This window comes from Hevea brasiliensis, chromosome 14, assembly GCF_030052815.1.
Source record: "Hevea brasiliensis isolate MT/VB/25A 57/8 chromosome 14, ASM3005281v1, whole genome shotgun sequence".
Taxonomy (NCBI): Eukaryota; Viridiplantae; Streptophyta; class Magnoliopsida; order Malpighiales; family Euphorbiaceae; genus Hevea; species Hevea brasiliensis.
Window position 1 is genome coordinate 26,112,419 of NC_079506.1, and position 15,395 is coordinate 26,127,813.

Sequence of the window (15,395 nt, forward strand, 5' to 3'; positions counted from 1 at the left end):
AAGAAGAAAAGCATTGCTCTCAAGTCAAATAAGGATGAAGATAAGAAGAAAGGAGTTGCATTCAAAGTTGACTCAAGTGACAACTCAAGTGCTTCGAGTGAAGATGATGATGAAATGGCTATGCTTGCAAGAAAATTTAAAAGAGCTTTCAAGAAAGGAGGAAGCAAATACAAGAAATTCTTGAAAAAGTATACTCCCAAGGATAAACACTTCAGAGATTCAAAAGAAGAAATTGTATGTTATGAGTGTCACAAACCTGGACATATCAAGCCCAAATGTCCATTGCTCAAAAAGAAGAAAGGAAAAAAAGATAGGAGCAAGAAAGCTATGAAAGTAGTATGGAGCAACAGTGAAGAATCTTCAAATGATGAATCAAGTGACAAAGAGGCTGCTCTTCTTTGTATGATGGCACTTGAAGAGAAAGTCGAAAGTTCACAAAAGGAAGAAGAAAGTGACAATGAGGTAAACTCTTATGAGTCTCCTAATGTAGAAGAACTTGAACTTGCATTTGCTAGAGTATATGATGAGTATAGAAATTACAAGAGAAAGTGCACTAAAATGAATTTAGAGATTGAATCATTGAGATCACAAAATATTGCCATGTCCAATGTGTATAAAGAAAATGAATTTTACAAAGGACAAATTGCCATGTTTAAAGAACTAGATTTAGAGTTGAAAATCTCAAAAGATACTTGTGAAATGCTCATTGAGAAAAATAAAGTTCTTGAAGCTAAAGTAGAGTCTTTGACAAATGATTTGGCAAAATTTACAAAAGGAAAAGAAACTCTAGATGTACTTCTTGGAAACCAAAGAATTTCGAGTGAAAAATATGGAATTGGTTTTGATGGTTTCATGAACTATGACAAGTACAAGAATCATTTCATTAAAGCATCTACATCTTCCTTGCCTAATGTTACATGTTATTATTGCAATAAAAGAGGTCATATGATTAGCTCTTGTGCACTTAGGAAAGGTCATCTTAAGGTAAAGAAGGTATGGGTACCAAAGGGAACCTTACCTAAGGTCACTAACCCCCAAGGACCCAAAGTTGCTTGGGTACCTAAAGCTAAATGATTAAATTTCAGGTTTGTTGCAAAGGGATGAAGGAAAGTGATAAATGGTATATAGATAGTGGTTGTTCAAAGCACATGACTGGTGAAAAGGACAAGTTTTCAGAAATTGCAATGAAAGATGGAGGATATGTAAAATTTGGAGACAAAGGGAAAGGAAAAATAATTGGAAATGGCACAATTGGCACCAAACCTTGTATTGAAGATGTATCGCTTGTTGAAGGTTTGAAATACAACTTGCTAAGTGTAAGCCAACTGTGTGATAAAGGCTTTGAGGTAAAGTTTACTTCTTCTCTATGTACAATCAATAGTTTAGATAATGACACATTGTTCATTGCCAATAGATCAAATAATGTTTACTTGCTTGACATGAATAATTTTGAAACTAATCATGGTACATGTCTAGTATCTCTTGATAACTCTAGTTATTTGTGGCATAGAAGACTGGGTCATGCAAGCATGCATACACTCTCAAAACTGTCTAAGAAAGAAGTTGTTAATGGTCTTCCTAAGATTAATTATGACAATGAATTTCAATGTAGAGCATGTGCACTAGGAAAGCATACTAGAGCATCTTTTAAATCTAAGAATATTGTGTCTACCACTAGGCCATTAGAATTGCTTCATCTTGATTTGTTTGGACCTGTAACTCCTACTAGTCTAGGTGGAAAGTCATATGCTTTAGTTATTGTTGATGACTATTCAAGATATACATGGACATTTTTCCTTGCTCACAAAGATGAAACTTTTGAAAAATTCACCTCATTTAGTAAAATGGTTCAAAATGAAAAAGGCTTTTGCATCTCATCTATAAGAAGTGATCATGGAACTGAATTTGAAAATCATTTATTTGAGAAATATTGTGATAAATATGGAATCAATCATAATTTTTCAGCTCTTAGGACACCACAACAAAATGGGGTAGTAGAAAGGAAAAATAGGACTTTGCAAGAAATGACTAGAACTATGTTGAGTGAAAATAATTTGCCAAAGTACTTTTGGGCTGAAGCTGTTAATACATCTTGCTATGTGTTGAATAGAGTTTTGATTAGACCAATTTTGAAAAAGACCCCCTATGAGCTTTGGAAAGGAAGAAAACCAAATATCTCATATTTCAAAGCATTTGGTTGTAAGTGCTATATTTTAAATAACAAGAAGGATAACTTAAAGAAATTTGATGCTAAATCCGATGAAGGAATCTTTCTTGGGTATTCAACAAAGAGTAAAGCCTATAGAGTGTTCAATAGAAGAACTTTGGTTATTGAAGAAACTATTCATGTTTTGTTTGATGAGACTAACCCTTCTATTAGAAGGAAAAATGCTTGTGATGACAATAATGAGCAGGTTTTTGGAAAAGAAAATATAATATCAAGTCAAGAAATGAAACAAATTGATGACAAAGATGAAGAAACTCAAGGAGAAACTACAATAGATGTCCATGATGCCAATGAAGATCAAATTAATGAAGAAATGGCAAATTTGGAAGAATTACAAGTAAATGAGCCCCAACATGAAGATTTACCTAAAGAATGGAGATTCCATAGAAATCATCCCCAAGAAGACATTATTGATGATCCATCTCAGAGGATGATGACTAGAGCACAATTGAGAAGATATTTTGGTAATGTTGCTTTTGTTTCACAAATTGAACCTAAATGTTTTGAAGATGCTCAAAATGATGAAAGTTAGATTCTTGCCATGCAAGAAGAACTAAATCAATTTGAGAGAAATAAAGTTTGGAATTTAGTGCCTAGACCAAAAGATCATTCAATTATTGGTACTAAATGGGTTTTTAGAAACAAAATGGATGAAAAAGGCAATGTTGTTAGAAACAAAGCTAGACTAGTGGCTCAAGGCTACAACCAAGAGGAAGGGATTAATTTTGATGAAACCTTTGCTCCAGTTGCTAGAATTGAAGCTATTAGAATGTTGTGTGCCTTTGCATGTTACAAGGATTTTATGCTTTATCAAATGGATGTCAAGAGTGCATTTTTAAATGGTTATATTGATGAGGAAGTGTATGTTGCACAACCTCCAGGCTTTGAAAATCATGAGCATCCAAATCATGTTTATAAACTTACTAAAGCTTTATATGGTTTAAAGCAAGCTCCTAGAGCATGGTATGAAAGGCTTAGTAAATTTCTCTTACAAAATGATTTTCAAAGAGGCAAAGTGGATACAACACTTTTTGTTAAGAAGCATCATAATGATATGCTCATTGTGCAAATTTATGTTGATGATATAATTTTTGGTGCTACTAACGAATCTCTTTGCAAGAAATTTTCTAAGATTATGCAGAATGAATTTGAAATGAGCATAATGGGTGAGCTCAGATTCTTCCTTGGACTTCAAATTAAGCAAATGAAAGATGGCATCTTCATAAATCAATCAAAGTACATCAAGGATATGTTAAAGAAATTTAGGATGGAAGATTTGAAGAGCATGGGCACTCCTATGAGTTCAACAATTAAAATGGACAGTGATGAAAAAGGTAAAGAAGTAGATACCAAGCTTTATAGAGGTATGATTGGCTCTCTTTTGTATCTTACTGCATCTAGGCCAGACATACACTTTAGTGTTTGCTTGTGTGCAAGATTTCAATCATGTCCAAAAGAATCCCATCTAAGTGCAGTTAAAAGGATTTTTAGATATCTCATTGGCTCACAATCAATTGGTTTATGGTATCCAAAATGTGAATCATTTAATCTTGTTGGCTATAGTGACTCTGATTTTGCTGGAAGTAGACTGGACAGAAAAAGTACTTCAGGTACTTGTCAATTTCTTGGTCTTGCACTAGTTTCTTGGCATAGTAAGAAACAGACTTCAGTAGCTTTATCTACAGCTGAGGCAGAATATATAGCTGCTGGTAGTTGTGTTGCTCAAATTTTATGGATGAAACAACAATTGAAAGATTTTGGTTTAAAATATAGTCTTGTTCCAATTAGGTGTGACAACACAAGTGCCATAAACTTGATCAAAAATCCAGTCCAACATTCAAGAACAAAACATATTGAGATCAGACATCACTTTATTAGAGATCATGTTCAAAATGGAAATATCAAGATAGAGTTTGTTGCCTCTGAAAATCAACTTGCTGACATTTTTACAAAACCACTTAATGAAGAAACCTTTTGTAGAATTAGAAGGGAAATTGGTATGTGTGAATCACTTGCTTGAAATCTAAGTCATAATAATTTCATGCTACTACATTTTATTCAATGTGTATGAGATCTGCTATGATATAAGTTTGCTGAGAAATCTTTAAAGAATATTAGCTAACTTGTTTGTGTACACGTGAAATTAGTTTACTAAGTTGTATGCTAATATTGCTTGACCTAATTTAGTTTGCTATATCGTGTACTGTTCAAATCTCAAACCAAAAGGTGATTGTGCTTGAAATTCTCTGCGTGTCCAGCTATGCATTTATTTTCTCACATTTGATATTACATTCTCAGTGCTGTGTCAGACATGTAGAAATGTTTATTTGTGCATATAGGGATAGATAGACATGTTTGAAATATAAAATAAAAAAAAAATAAAAGAACACAGGTTCAGCTGAAAGTACAATGAAAATGAAAAGCGCGGGACTCAAGAGGACTTAAACCCTCTGCCACACGAAACCCCCACGCTTTCTCTCTCTCCTCTGTATCGATTTCCGACACCTCCCAAAACACACCCAATATCTCTTTCCGGCAAAACATACCCTAACTCACCAAATATCTCAAGTCTCATTTCCTCTTCCTCTCTTCACTCACCAAAACGCCATTACCAGATTTCATTTTGTTTTAATGGCTCGCACCAAACGAAAATCCCCTGTTGCTGCAGCTGCTTCATCTTCCTCGTCAGCCTCTGACGATGTTCCTGTCGCGGCATTACGAAAGAAAATGAAAGGAAAGCAAAACTTACCTAGATCAAAATCAGCTAGTGAGTCTTCAAATCCATCTAAGGGTGTCGAATCCCTATCTGAGACACGAGAAAAGAAAAAAGACGGGACGAAGCAAGGATGGATACCCAACGAAAAAAGCGTCAGTAAAATCTTGGGTTCGATGGATAAAGCAACATTGGATTGCAAATTCATCAAATGGGAGAACTTTAATCAGGTAAACTTTCAATTCAAAGAGCTTTTTGAGTTTCAAGGATGGTTGGATGTGTGTGAATGTGCAAATGAGTATTACCCTAGGCTTGTTCAAGAGTTTTATAGAACCATGAGAACTGTTGATGATGAGGACAGATTTGAAGTGATTTTGAATAACAATACATATGATGTTTGTTGAGTGATAGCCACGGCTTTGAAATTGCCCAATGATGGAAATAAAATTTCCACACATAAGGATGTTGCTAGGGTGGCAGGATTCAATTTGGTTGAGTTTGAAAATGAGGTGTTCCCTGTTAACACTGCCGCAAATGAAAAATCCACCAGTACAAAAGCCCTCCAACATATCAAAATCATTCACAGTATGGTGAACTACATTTTCTGTCCTAAATCTGGTAGTTATGGTTATTTGAGTCACTTGGACATGTGTATTATGTGGCACATTGTGAATAAAGTTAGGTTGAATCTAGCTTACTTAATTTTCAAAAACATGTGCAAAGCTTATGGGATTGGAAAACTTCCGTATGCACATCTTCTGTTTGCTGTGTTTAAAGAGCTACATGTGAATGTTTCTAAGGAAAGCTCTAGGGCTGACTTGATAGTACTTAGAGAAATACATTCAGACACTGATGGGAGAAAGACAAGATTTGAAAAGGGTGGTTCCTCCTCTGCTAAGGTTGATTCTGAATCAGCTAGTGCATTTTTGAGTGAAATTCAAGGGATCAAAGCTACTGTTAATGAACCTTTTAGTTCAACAAATCAGTCCCTTGACATTCTCAGAAAATTTGTGGATGTGGTTGACTATAAAGTGAGTCACCTGCTCACTCAAAATGAAGAGTTAAAGAGGCTGATTATAGATATTCAGCAGGCCAAGGAAACTGGTGTTCCAACTAAAGTTGAGGCTGCTACTCAAGTCTCTGCTGATAAGGGAGAAAGCAACAAAGTTGAAGAGTCTCCTGCTGCTATGGCATATGAAAGTGGCCAAGTAGCTGAACCTGACCTTGAACCTGCAGTGGAAGCCCATGTTGAGCATGCTAGTTACCAGGTCATTGAACCTGAGATTGGTCCTACAGCTGATGTACCTACTGAGCTTGATGGTAAAAAGGTTGTAGAAACTGAAAGTGAGTTACCAAAGGAAGGTGAAAAGGTTCTAGAATCTGAAAAAGTTGTTGAACCTCCAACTGCACCACCAGTTGAGCCAGCTGCTGTCCCTACGCAGCACCAGGCAACTTCTTTAAAAGATCACCAAGCTAGTGCTCAAACTCAGCTATCTGCAGTTGCTGCCCCTACAGCCAAGAAAGGTAAGAAAAGGTATAAGTCCACTATGTCAAATCCATATCAGACGTTAGCTGCTGCTCTTGAACCTCCTTCTGAAGAAGATGAGCCCGAGAAAGATGATCAAGTGGCTGACCAAGCACCTCAGCCCCCTGTTATTAAACTCCCTAGGAAGAAAATGGTGCCTTCAAAATCCACTCGCAGGAGTAAAAGACTTAAATAGCATCTCATCTGGTTTTTTAGTTTACTATCTGCATATTTAGTTTACTAGTCTGTTTGCTACTATTGGTTTTTAATTTGCTACTGTCTACCTTACTGCGTTTACTTTGGGCTAACATGATTCTTTTTGGATTATTTTCTCCTGTTTCCTTTTTGATTGATGACAAAAAGGGGAAGAATGGTTATGGATAAGTGAATATGTGTTGATGAACATGGAAATATGGAAATGTGTTGATATACTTGTGAAGTGTGATGATATGTGAATATGTGTTGATACTTGTGTTGATGGATATGTGTTTATACTTATGAATTGTGAATATGCTTTATAGCATAAACTCAGGGGGAGCTTATGTACAGAAAATAGATTTCTTGGAAATTATGTGCATATATTTAGGGAGAGCATTTTCGGTATACTATACTGCTTGGATTTACATACTCACATAAACTCTCACACACTTTTATTTTTGATTGTTGATTCAGTTGAGTTTTGTCATCATCAAAAAGGGGGAGATTGTTGACCCCGTTTAGCTCAAAATGAGCATTGATTTTGATGATAACAAAACTCAAAGAGAATCTATCTAACCCAACTTCAAAGTGATGTGTAGATTCTTTGTCTTATGCATAAAGAACCTTTCAAGCTGCATCTAAGAAGAAAAGATACTCAAAGGCATTCTAAGACAAATCCAAAATGAGAAAAAGACTATGGAAGCCAAGACTCAAAGAAAATGTATGAAAGGTATAGAGTTAGAGTCTTAGGCCTTTTTGTGAAAAGAATGGATGAGAATTTAGTCATATGGAGCTCAAAAATGAAATTTTATTTTCTGATTACTTTTTCTCATCATGATCTTGGACACTACTATTGAAACATTTTTTTAAGGTCTAAATCATTTTACATTGCAAGTTGAGACATGCAGCTGTTGACTTAGTTTGCTAACTGGTTTGCTAAAATTTTCAGTTTGCTAATGTGTTTGCTAAAAACATTAGTTTACTAACCAGTTTGCTGACTGCTCCTAAAATTTCATTAGTTTGCTAATTGATCAGAGCTGCTCAACTTTGCACAAAAGGACAAAATAACAGCCATTTTGTCTTGGGCAGTGTGTATAACGTTCCAAAAGGGTTTCAAACGGTCTAAAATGATTTGGGACTATAAATACACATTCTTTACTTCATTTACACTTGATGAAAGCTTACATTTGAACTCCAACATTGATTTTTCATTTATTGCTTTCATTCAAGAGCTTTAAAGATTTTGAGCTACCATTGGCAAATCAACTCATCTCTTCTTTATAGTTTGATTTGTATTGAGTAAGAGTGAGTGTTGAAATATTGAATTGCATTCAAGAGAGGTTGTACAAGCACCTATTGAAGCTTGAGAGAGAAAGTGTTTGTGATAGCACTTGTGGAGGTTTCAAGCTACCTTGGTAAAAGCTTGGTGTTGAAAAGTTGTAAAGGGCTTTTGGTCTCTTGCCTTCCAAAGAGCAAATAGTGGAGAGAAGACTCAAAGAGGGTTCTTTGAGAGAGTGGATGTAGGCTAGTTAAGCCGAACCACTATAAAAATCGTTGTGTTTGATCTCTCTAACCTTGACCTCCTTAATTTTGTGCAATTTAAATTTTATTTGCTATACATGATATTGAATGTTGTTTGAATAAGATTGAATTGATAAATTTGAGGACATATTGAGTGACTTGAGAAATTAATTGTATATTGTATGATACATGCCTTGTTAGATATTGCCATATACATTGATTGAGGGTTGAATTGCAACTTAGGAACACATTGTTGAAGCACATATTATTTTCATTATATATAGAGTAGCACTTAGTTGAACAAAGCCACAATTTTTCATTAGGCTACAAGCAAGGGCCGAAAAATTGGTAAAGTCCAATTCACCCCCCTCTTGGACTATTTTTGGGACAACAATCTTAATGTACCTTTTTTATGTAGTGATTCACTAAGAATGTAGATAGAAGGAATGAACAGTCCACTTTCACACCTACTTTCATGTAAAAACAAAAAACTCTATATATTCTTTTTGCTTTCTTACCCGTTATGTACTACATTGAATAGCCTTATAATTACATAGATCTTTCAGTTCTCTATTTTCGGTTATGGAAAGAATCACTTAATACCACAATCAAATGACCTTATTATAATTATTGTAACTTATACAATAATGATAATTGATACTAGTATTATACCATATCAGTAACCATTTGAATTTTCAAGACACAATTAGTATTAAGTTAATGGGTTAATGGACCTATCTTTTAACTCTATTATTAGACTTGTAAATATGGGCTTGGACCTATCATGGGTGGACTATATTCTACAGCAATCTATATCATTGATCTTCCATCCTTTTTCGCAGAATGGATCTCATAATGTTCACTTTAGCTTTCTAATTTTTTTTTTCGTTTCCTTTCCTATTTATTATTTGATATTTTTAGAATATTTTTAAAGAAAAATTAAAAACCCAACTCATGAATTCAATTTCTTCGTTCAAAACCCATGTTCATGTAAAATCCCCTAAAATCTCTACTATATTTATTTCACTAGTCCATAATATAACACATGTAAACATGGAAAATATTAATATATCACAGTGTAGATGTATACCTTGTTGGCAAACCATAGTCTTTGTTGAGTTGAGTTGCTTGCGCTACATCACGATGAAAAGAGGGATCATAGTCTTTGTTGAGTTGCTTGCGCTACATCATCAGACAAACCATAAATCAGTCTTTCAAGCGTATTGATCTCAGAAATTGCATTCAACACAGAAGTATGTTTCTCAGTGAATAGTGGCAAACACGCATGAACTACTTTAGGACTTTTGCTTTTCCATTTCCATTTATTTAGTTATTTATTTAATTTATCAATTATAAACTTTGAACTGATTTGAATTGCAAGTGGAGATGAATGATCCTCATCAATATATATATATATATATATATATATATATATATATATAGATAATTTTCATAAATGACCAGCTTCCAATGCAATAAAATTAAATTTTATCTACTAAAATTAAATGTAATAAATTAGAATTTGTGATTATAATGAAATAAAATAACAAATTCAATGATGGTATAATATATTTTATAAAATTATATAAATAAAATAGTTGACATAAAAAAATTAGGCAAAAAATACTAAACTTTTTAATCAATTGGCAATTTTTTCTAAACATTTCAATTTTCAGTTTGATATCTTAACTTTCGACATTTTGTGTAATTTGATCCAATTTTTAAAATCAAATTTACAATTAGACATAAAAGTCAAATATTTGTAAAAATTTATAATTATATCTAAATATTTTAATTTTGAATTATATATCCAAACTTTTATAAATTATAATCAAAACAAATTTAAATTTTTTCCAATCAAATACCCTAAATTTTAAATTTTATTACCCAAATCTATATAAATTCATCCATATATATTTTAAATAACCTATAATTTTTAAAATAATTAATCAAGCACAAAATCTTTTTAGAACATTTGGTTACAATAATAGTAGGTTTAGGATATTTAGTTACTATAATTATAAATTTGGTAAATAAAATTTAAATTTTTCTTAATTAATTTTAGGCTTTAATTATAATTACTATCAATCTTAAAGATAGAGATTAATTTTATTCAAAATTAGAAGATTTGGCTATAATTATAAATCACAGTAAATGTTTACCTTATATATTTAATTTCAAATTTAATTTTAAAAATTGAATATAATTACACTTAATATCAGATATTAAGATATTAAAATTAAAATTAAAAGTAAAACTAAAACAGTAAAATAAAATTATAAATTGATAAGATTTAATATTTTTTATCCAAATGAAAAAAAAAAAAAAAAAAAAAAAAAAAAAAGAGAGAGAGAGAGAGAAGAAAGCAGAAGCAGGAATGGAAGTTGGAGAAACAAAATTTAGCTGGATAAGCAACAACTCCGATAAATCGACAACCATAAAGTCCAGAAGATGATTGTACTGGAATTTTGTCTTTAGATAATAAAAAAGAATATGAATACTGAACGGTCTCCACCTGTACTTCTACTTTTCCATTAGCTTGTTGACCAAATCTACATTTTTTATCATTGACTTGCCAGTGTTCTCTCAGCACTTCTGCCTTCTCACCTCCTCCACAACAAAATTTGGCAAAATGTTTGAATTTCGCTCCATATTTATTAGAAAGTTTAATTTAGTTCATTTTTAATTAAGTAACTTAATAAGTTAAATTTCTTAATTTAGATAAAAAAATTAAAAGTTTAATTTTTTAATTTTGAGACTAAATTTTTTAATTTTTTGATTTGAGCCCAAAAATTAATAAGTTTAATTTTTTTACGTCTCTTAATTTTTAGACTAAATTAAACTTATGAGCATGTTGCTTCAATTCCAAAACACAAAATTTCGTGAAATTCAATTGAATTTAATATTTTGTGTTTAGTATAAAAAAAAATTCAATTCTAAGAATTAGTTATAACTAAAATTAAAATTTATCAAAATTGATAAAATTTAAAATGAATTCCATATAATTTATATAACATCATTTTTTGGACTAAAATACTCTTATCAATGAACTTCCTCCCAATTAAATGCCATTGGCTAAAGAAGAAGATAGAACTATAAACTAGCTTTTTATCTATTTATTACTAATTTATTAGAACAAGTAGAAAAGATATTTTGTATTTTTCTTAATTTTTTTAATATTTACCCTTATTATGCACTTAGTTATGGCACTATTTATAGTCACTAGTTATATTGTTATATAAATCTCTTATATTATGAGACATGTGAATTTAGTTTATATTTATTGTTTTATCATTAGTTGGTTTATAATTTAGTAAATTGTTTTAAATTTATTGTATAAGATTTTTTTAATTTTGTAAAAATTATAATTTTTAATTTTTTTTCTTGAGGTAATTTAAGAAATGAAAACAAATGAATTTTAATTATAAAATTATATCAAATATAAATTATATGAAATTTAATTGAATTGTGCATTTTAAATTATATTATACCCAACAGTGAAATTCATTTTAAATAAATTTCAAAACTTGTGGTGGAATTAAACTAAAGACTATGTAAATTGAAACTTATGAGCTAATTTGAAAAAAAAAAATTGAAAATTAACTAAATTAAACTTTTTCCAAAGGAGAACTTGAACATTTTGAAAAAAAAAAAAAAAAAGTGAATTCGAGCATAAGTTCAAATAAAAATTGGGAGAAACAAAATTAATTAGATGTTCAAGCATAGGGTAAAAATTGACAATAATCAAACAAGGATAACACATCCAAATATGATATTGCTCAGGAATATTTTGTTATTTTTTTGTTGCACAACAATTCCTAGGAATTGAAAGCGAGAAAACCAAATAACAACACACCACACCCTTGGAAAGGGTAATTTAATTGTTAAAACATAATATCGTAATTAATAACACCATTATCTTCATGCTGTGGACTCCAACAATACTAATACTTTTCCGTTGTTGCTTGGCTCGTTGACCAATTCTACACTTTCATTAAGACTACTGCTTGATTTGATAGTGATCTCAACACTTCTCCTCCTCACTTCGTCCACAAAAGCTTGTATGTTCCTGTCCGAGGAACCGCCTTCAGCCACCGCAGCCTCCGCCGCTTCCTTCCATTTCAATGCATTTTGCTTCATCTCTGCCGCCTTAGGTCCTACGGTTGCCTCAAGCAAGCATTTCTCTACCTCATCGCGTGTGATCAACTTGTTTTCAGCCTCTCCACGGCACATTCTTACACCAACTTTAAAGATATCAACTAGGTACTTAGCGTCAGTGACTTGATCACCCCATTGAGGGAAAGCCACCACCGGCATGCCAGATGAGAGTGCCTCCATGGTTGAGTTCCATCCACAGTGTGTAACGAAACATGCAACTGATGGGTGAGCTAAAACTTTCTCTTGTGGACTCCATTGCACTACTTTACCTTTATCTCCTGCTTTCTCCAAGAACCCATCAGGCAAAACAAGAACCTCATACCCTGAATCCTTGTGTGGTGGTTTCATGACCCACAAGAATGAGACACCAGAATTCAATAGCCCATATGCAATTTCATCCCACTGGTCTTGCTTCAAGTACACCACACTACCAAAAGAAACGTAAACGACGGATGAGCTTGGCTTGCTATCCAACCATTCGATACAATCATCAGCCTTCATGATGTCTCCCCGGACAGCTGAGTTTGGTGCTTTAGGGTTCTTAAACAACGGACCGACCGGTTTGATTGGGCAAAGTTTGGACATGTATTCAATGATCTCAGGCTCCAGCTCCTGAAATGATTCCATCAAGATACAAAAGGGCTTGTCAAGATTCCTATACTGACCCAAAATGGCCCTTCTCAAGAAAGGATATGGAGTTGTAGGATATAAGAAACTTGGCACTTCATCATATTTCAAAAGAGGCATGCAAGGCAACTGAACATCGATCTCAGGGTTTTCCTCACTAGGGAAAGGGACGAGACCGTGATAGTAATGATAATAGGCAGAGAAACAAGCACAAGATTGAACCCAGAGCATTGCAGAAGGAAGACCAAGACTTGAAGCCACATCAGAAACCCAAGGAATGAAAGGGTTGTTGACGAGGCATGAAATTGGGCGTCCTTGTTCGGCGTTTCTCTTGATCATCTCAGGAATCAACTTTTTCCCTACCAGCTCAAGCTGAGGAAGATATTGGTCAAGGTCTTGGCGTCTAGGCTCATCATCATCCCACCCATCTTCAAAGAACTCGAACCGGATATAGCCATCACCAACGGGGGTAGGCTCATCGAAAACGCTGCCGGACTTCTTCATCTGTCTGCCAGTGATTTCAGGTGTAGAGAAAGTGACAAGCAAACCCTTAGAAGCAAGACGCTTGCCAAGTCTAAGCAAAGGGTTTACATGGCCTTGGCCAGGAAAAGAAACGAGGAGGACATGAGTTAGAGACTCAGAACCCATTGCTTCTCTTTGTTGGGTGTGCTTGGAAAGTAAAGACGAAAGAAGAGATTGTTACAAGAACTGTATGTATGTGTGTACTTTGGTAATGATTGGTGAGGAACATGGAATGCAAGAATGCAAATATAAATACCATGGTTGGGTGTGAAATTCTAATTTTCAAAGGCTCCAGGGAATTGAAGTTATGACTGTTAGCTATGGCCAAACTTGGAGGATTGAAAGTTCGGTTTGCAATAATTCAACATAAGCAGGGTTACGTCCATTAGGGGATATCATACACAGAATTGTCGAAATCAGCAAAGATTAAATATTCATTCCTAAAATTAATGTCTTTGTTCCTTGTGGATAAGCTATACGATGTCAATCCAACTCGGAAGCTTAAGAAAATAGAAAATGATTGAGAGATCAACTTCATCCTCATTATTAAATGTGAATCAATGGGATAATAAAATTATTTTATATATAAAAATTAAGTCATTTTATTAGAATGTTCTTTAGACTATTTTTATGAGAAAATTTAGAGATTTGAAATTTAAATTTCAAACTGTATCTACTGTATTTATTACAACTATAAATCTCAATACAAATTATAAGTTTTATTTATTCTCTCTTTTCTCTTTTCTTTAATCACACAATGAATTTTTTTTTTTTTTAAGGTTTATCCATTTAGAGAAAAAAATATTTATGTAAATTAAAAAGATTTAAAAATAAAAATAAAAATAAAAAATATATTTTTATTTTAATGTGAAAATACAATATATATTATTTTATTATATTTGAACAAATGATGAATATGAATTTAAATTGGTTAAATTAACTCAATTAAATTAATAATATAAATTGATTAAATTGGCTCGATTAATGTATATATAATAATAAATAATTAAGTAATATTATAATTTTCAAATGAATTCAATTGCCTTAATTTTAAAAAAAAAAAAACTGGTTTCATATAAATAAATTATATATTTTTACTCAATTGACTCAATTAAAGACTCAATACACAAAAATATATGATTAATCTGACATTTTACATACTTAATTGATTCAGTTAACTAAAATATATACTCAATTGAATCATTTGAATAATAATTGTTATAGCTAATCCAAATGTATATGATCAATGTAACATGTTACATACTTAATTGATTTAATTAACTAAAATATATATTTAATTGAATCATTTAAATAATAATTATCATAATTGACCCAAAATATATATGATCAATGTGATACGTCATAGATTCAGTTGATTCAATTAACTAAAATATATATTCAATTGAATTACTTAAATAATAATTATCACAATTGACCTAAAATATATATAATCAATATAATATTATACATAATCAATTGATTCAATTTACTCAATAAAATGTTCTATTGACTGAAATATATAATCAATATGATATGCTACATACTCAAAATGATTTAATCGATTTAAATATATATTCAGTTGAATCAATTAAATGATAATTGTTATAATTGACTCAAATATTTATGATCAATGTGATATTACACATAATCAATTAATTCAATTAATTAAAATAAATGATTGAAGTGACATGTTACATATATAAATTGATTTAATTAATTTAAATATATATTTAATTGAATCAGTTAAATGATAATTTTTGTAATTGACTCAAATATATATGATCAATGTAATATTACATAAAATTAATTGATTAAATTGACTCAATTAAAGGCTCAATTAATTAAAATACATGATCAATGTGCCATTTCATATACTTATATTGATTCAATTGACTCAAATATAT

General features: G+C 31.8%; 1 protein-coding gene across 1 annotated transcript; it reads right to left on the minus strand.

The window, feature by feature from the left end:
• Positions 1–11,925: 11,925 nt before the first annotated feature.
• On the minus strand, positions 11,926–13,717 carry LOC110653125 (gallate 1-beta-glucosyltransferase 84A24-like). Its single transcript, XM_021808727.2, has one exon. It carries the CDS (start codon positions 13,615–13,617, stop codon positions 12,106–12,108), a length of 1,512 nt encoding a protein of 503 aa, XP_021664419.2. The 5' UTR covers positions 13,618–13,717; the 3' UTR covers positions 11,926–12,105.
• Positions 13,718–15,395: the final 1,678 nt, after the last annotated feature.

Excerpts from the sequence above, each read along its gene's own strand:
- LOC110653125 (XM_021808727.2), bottom strand. The coding sequence starts at position 13,617 with ATGGGTTCTGAGTCTCTAACTCATGTCCTCCTCGTTTCTTTTCCTGGC.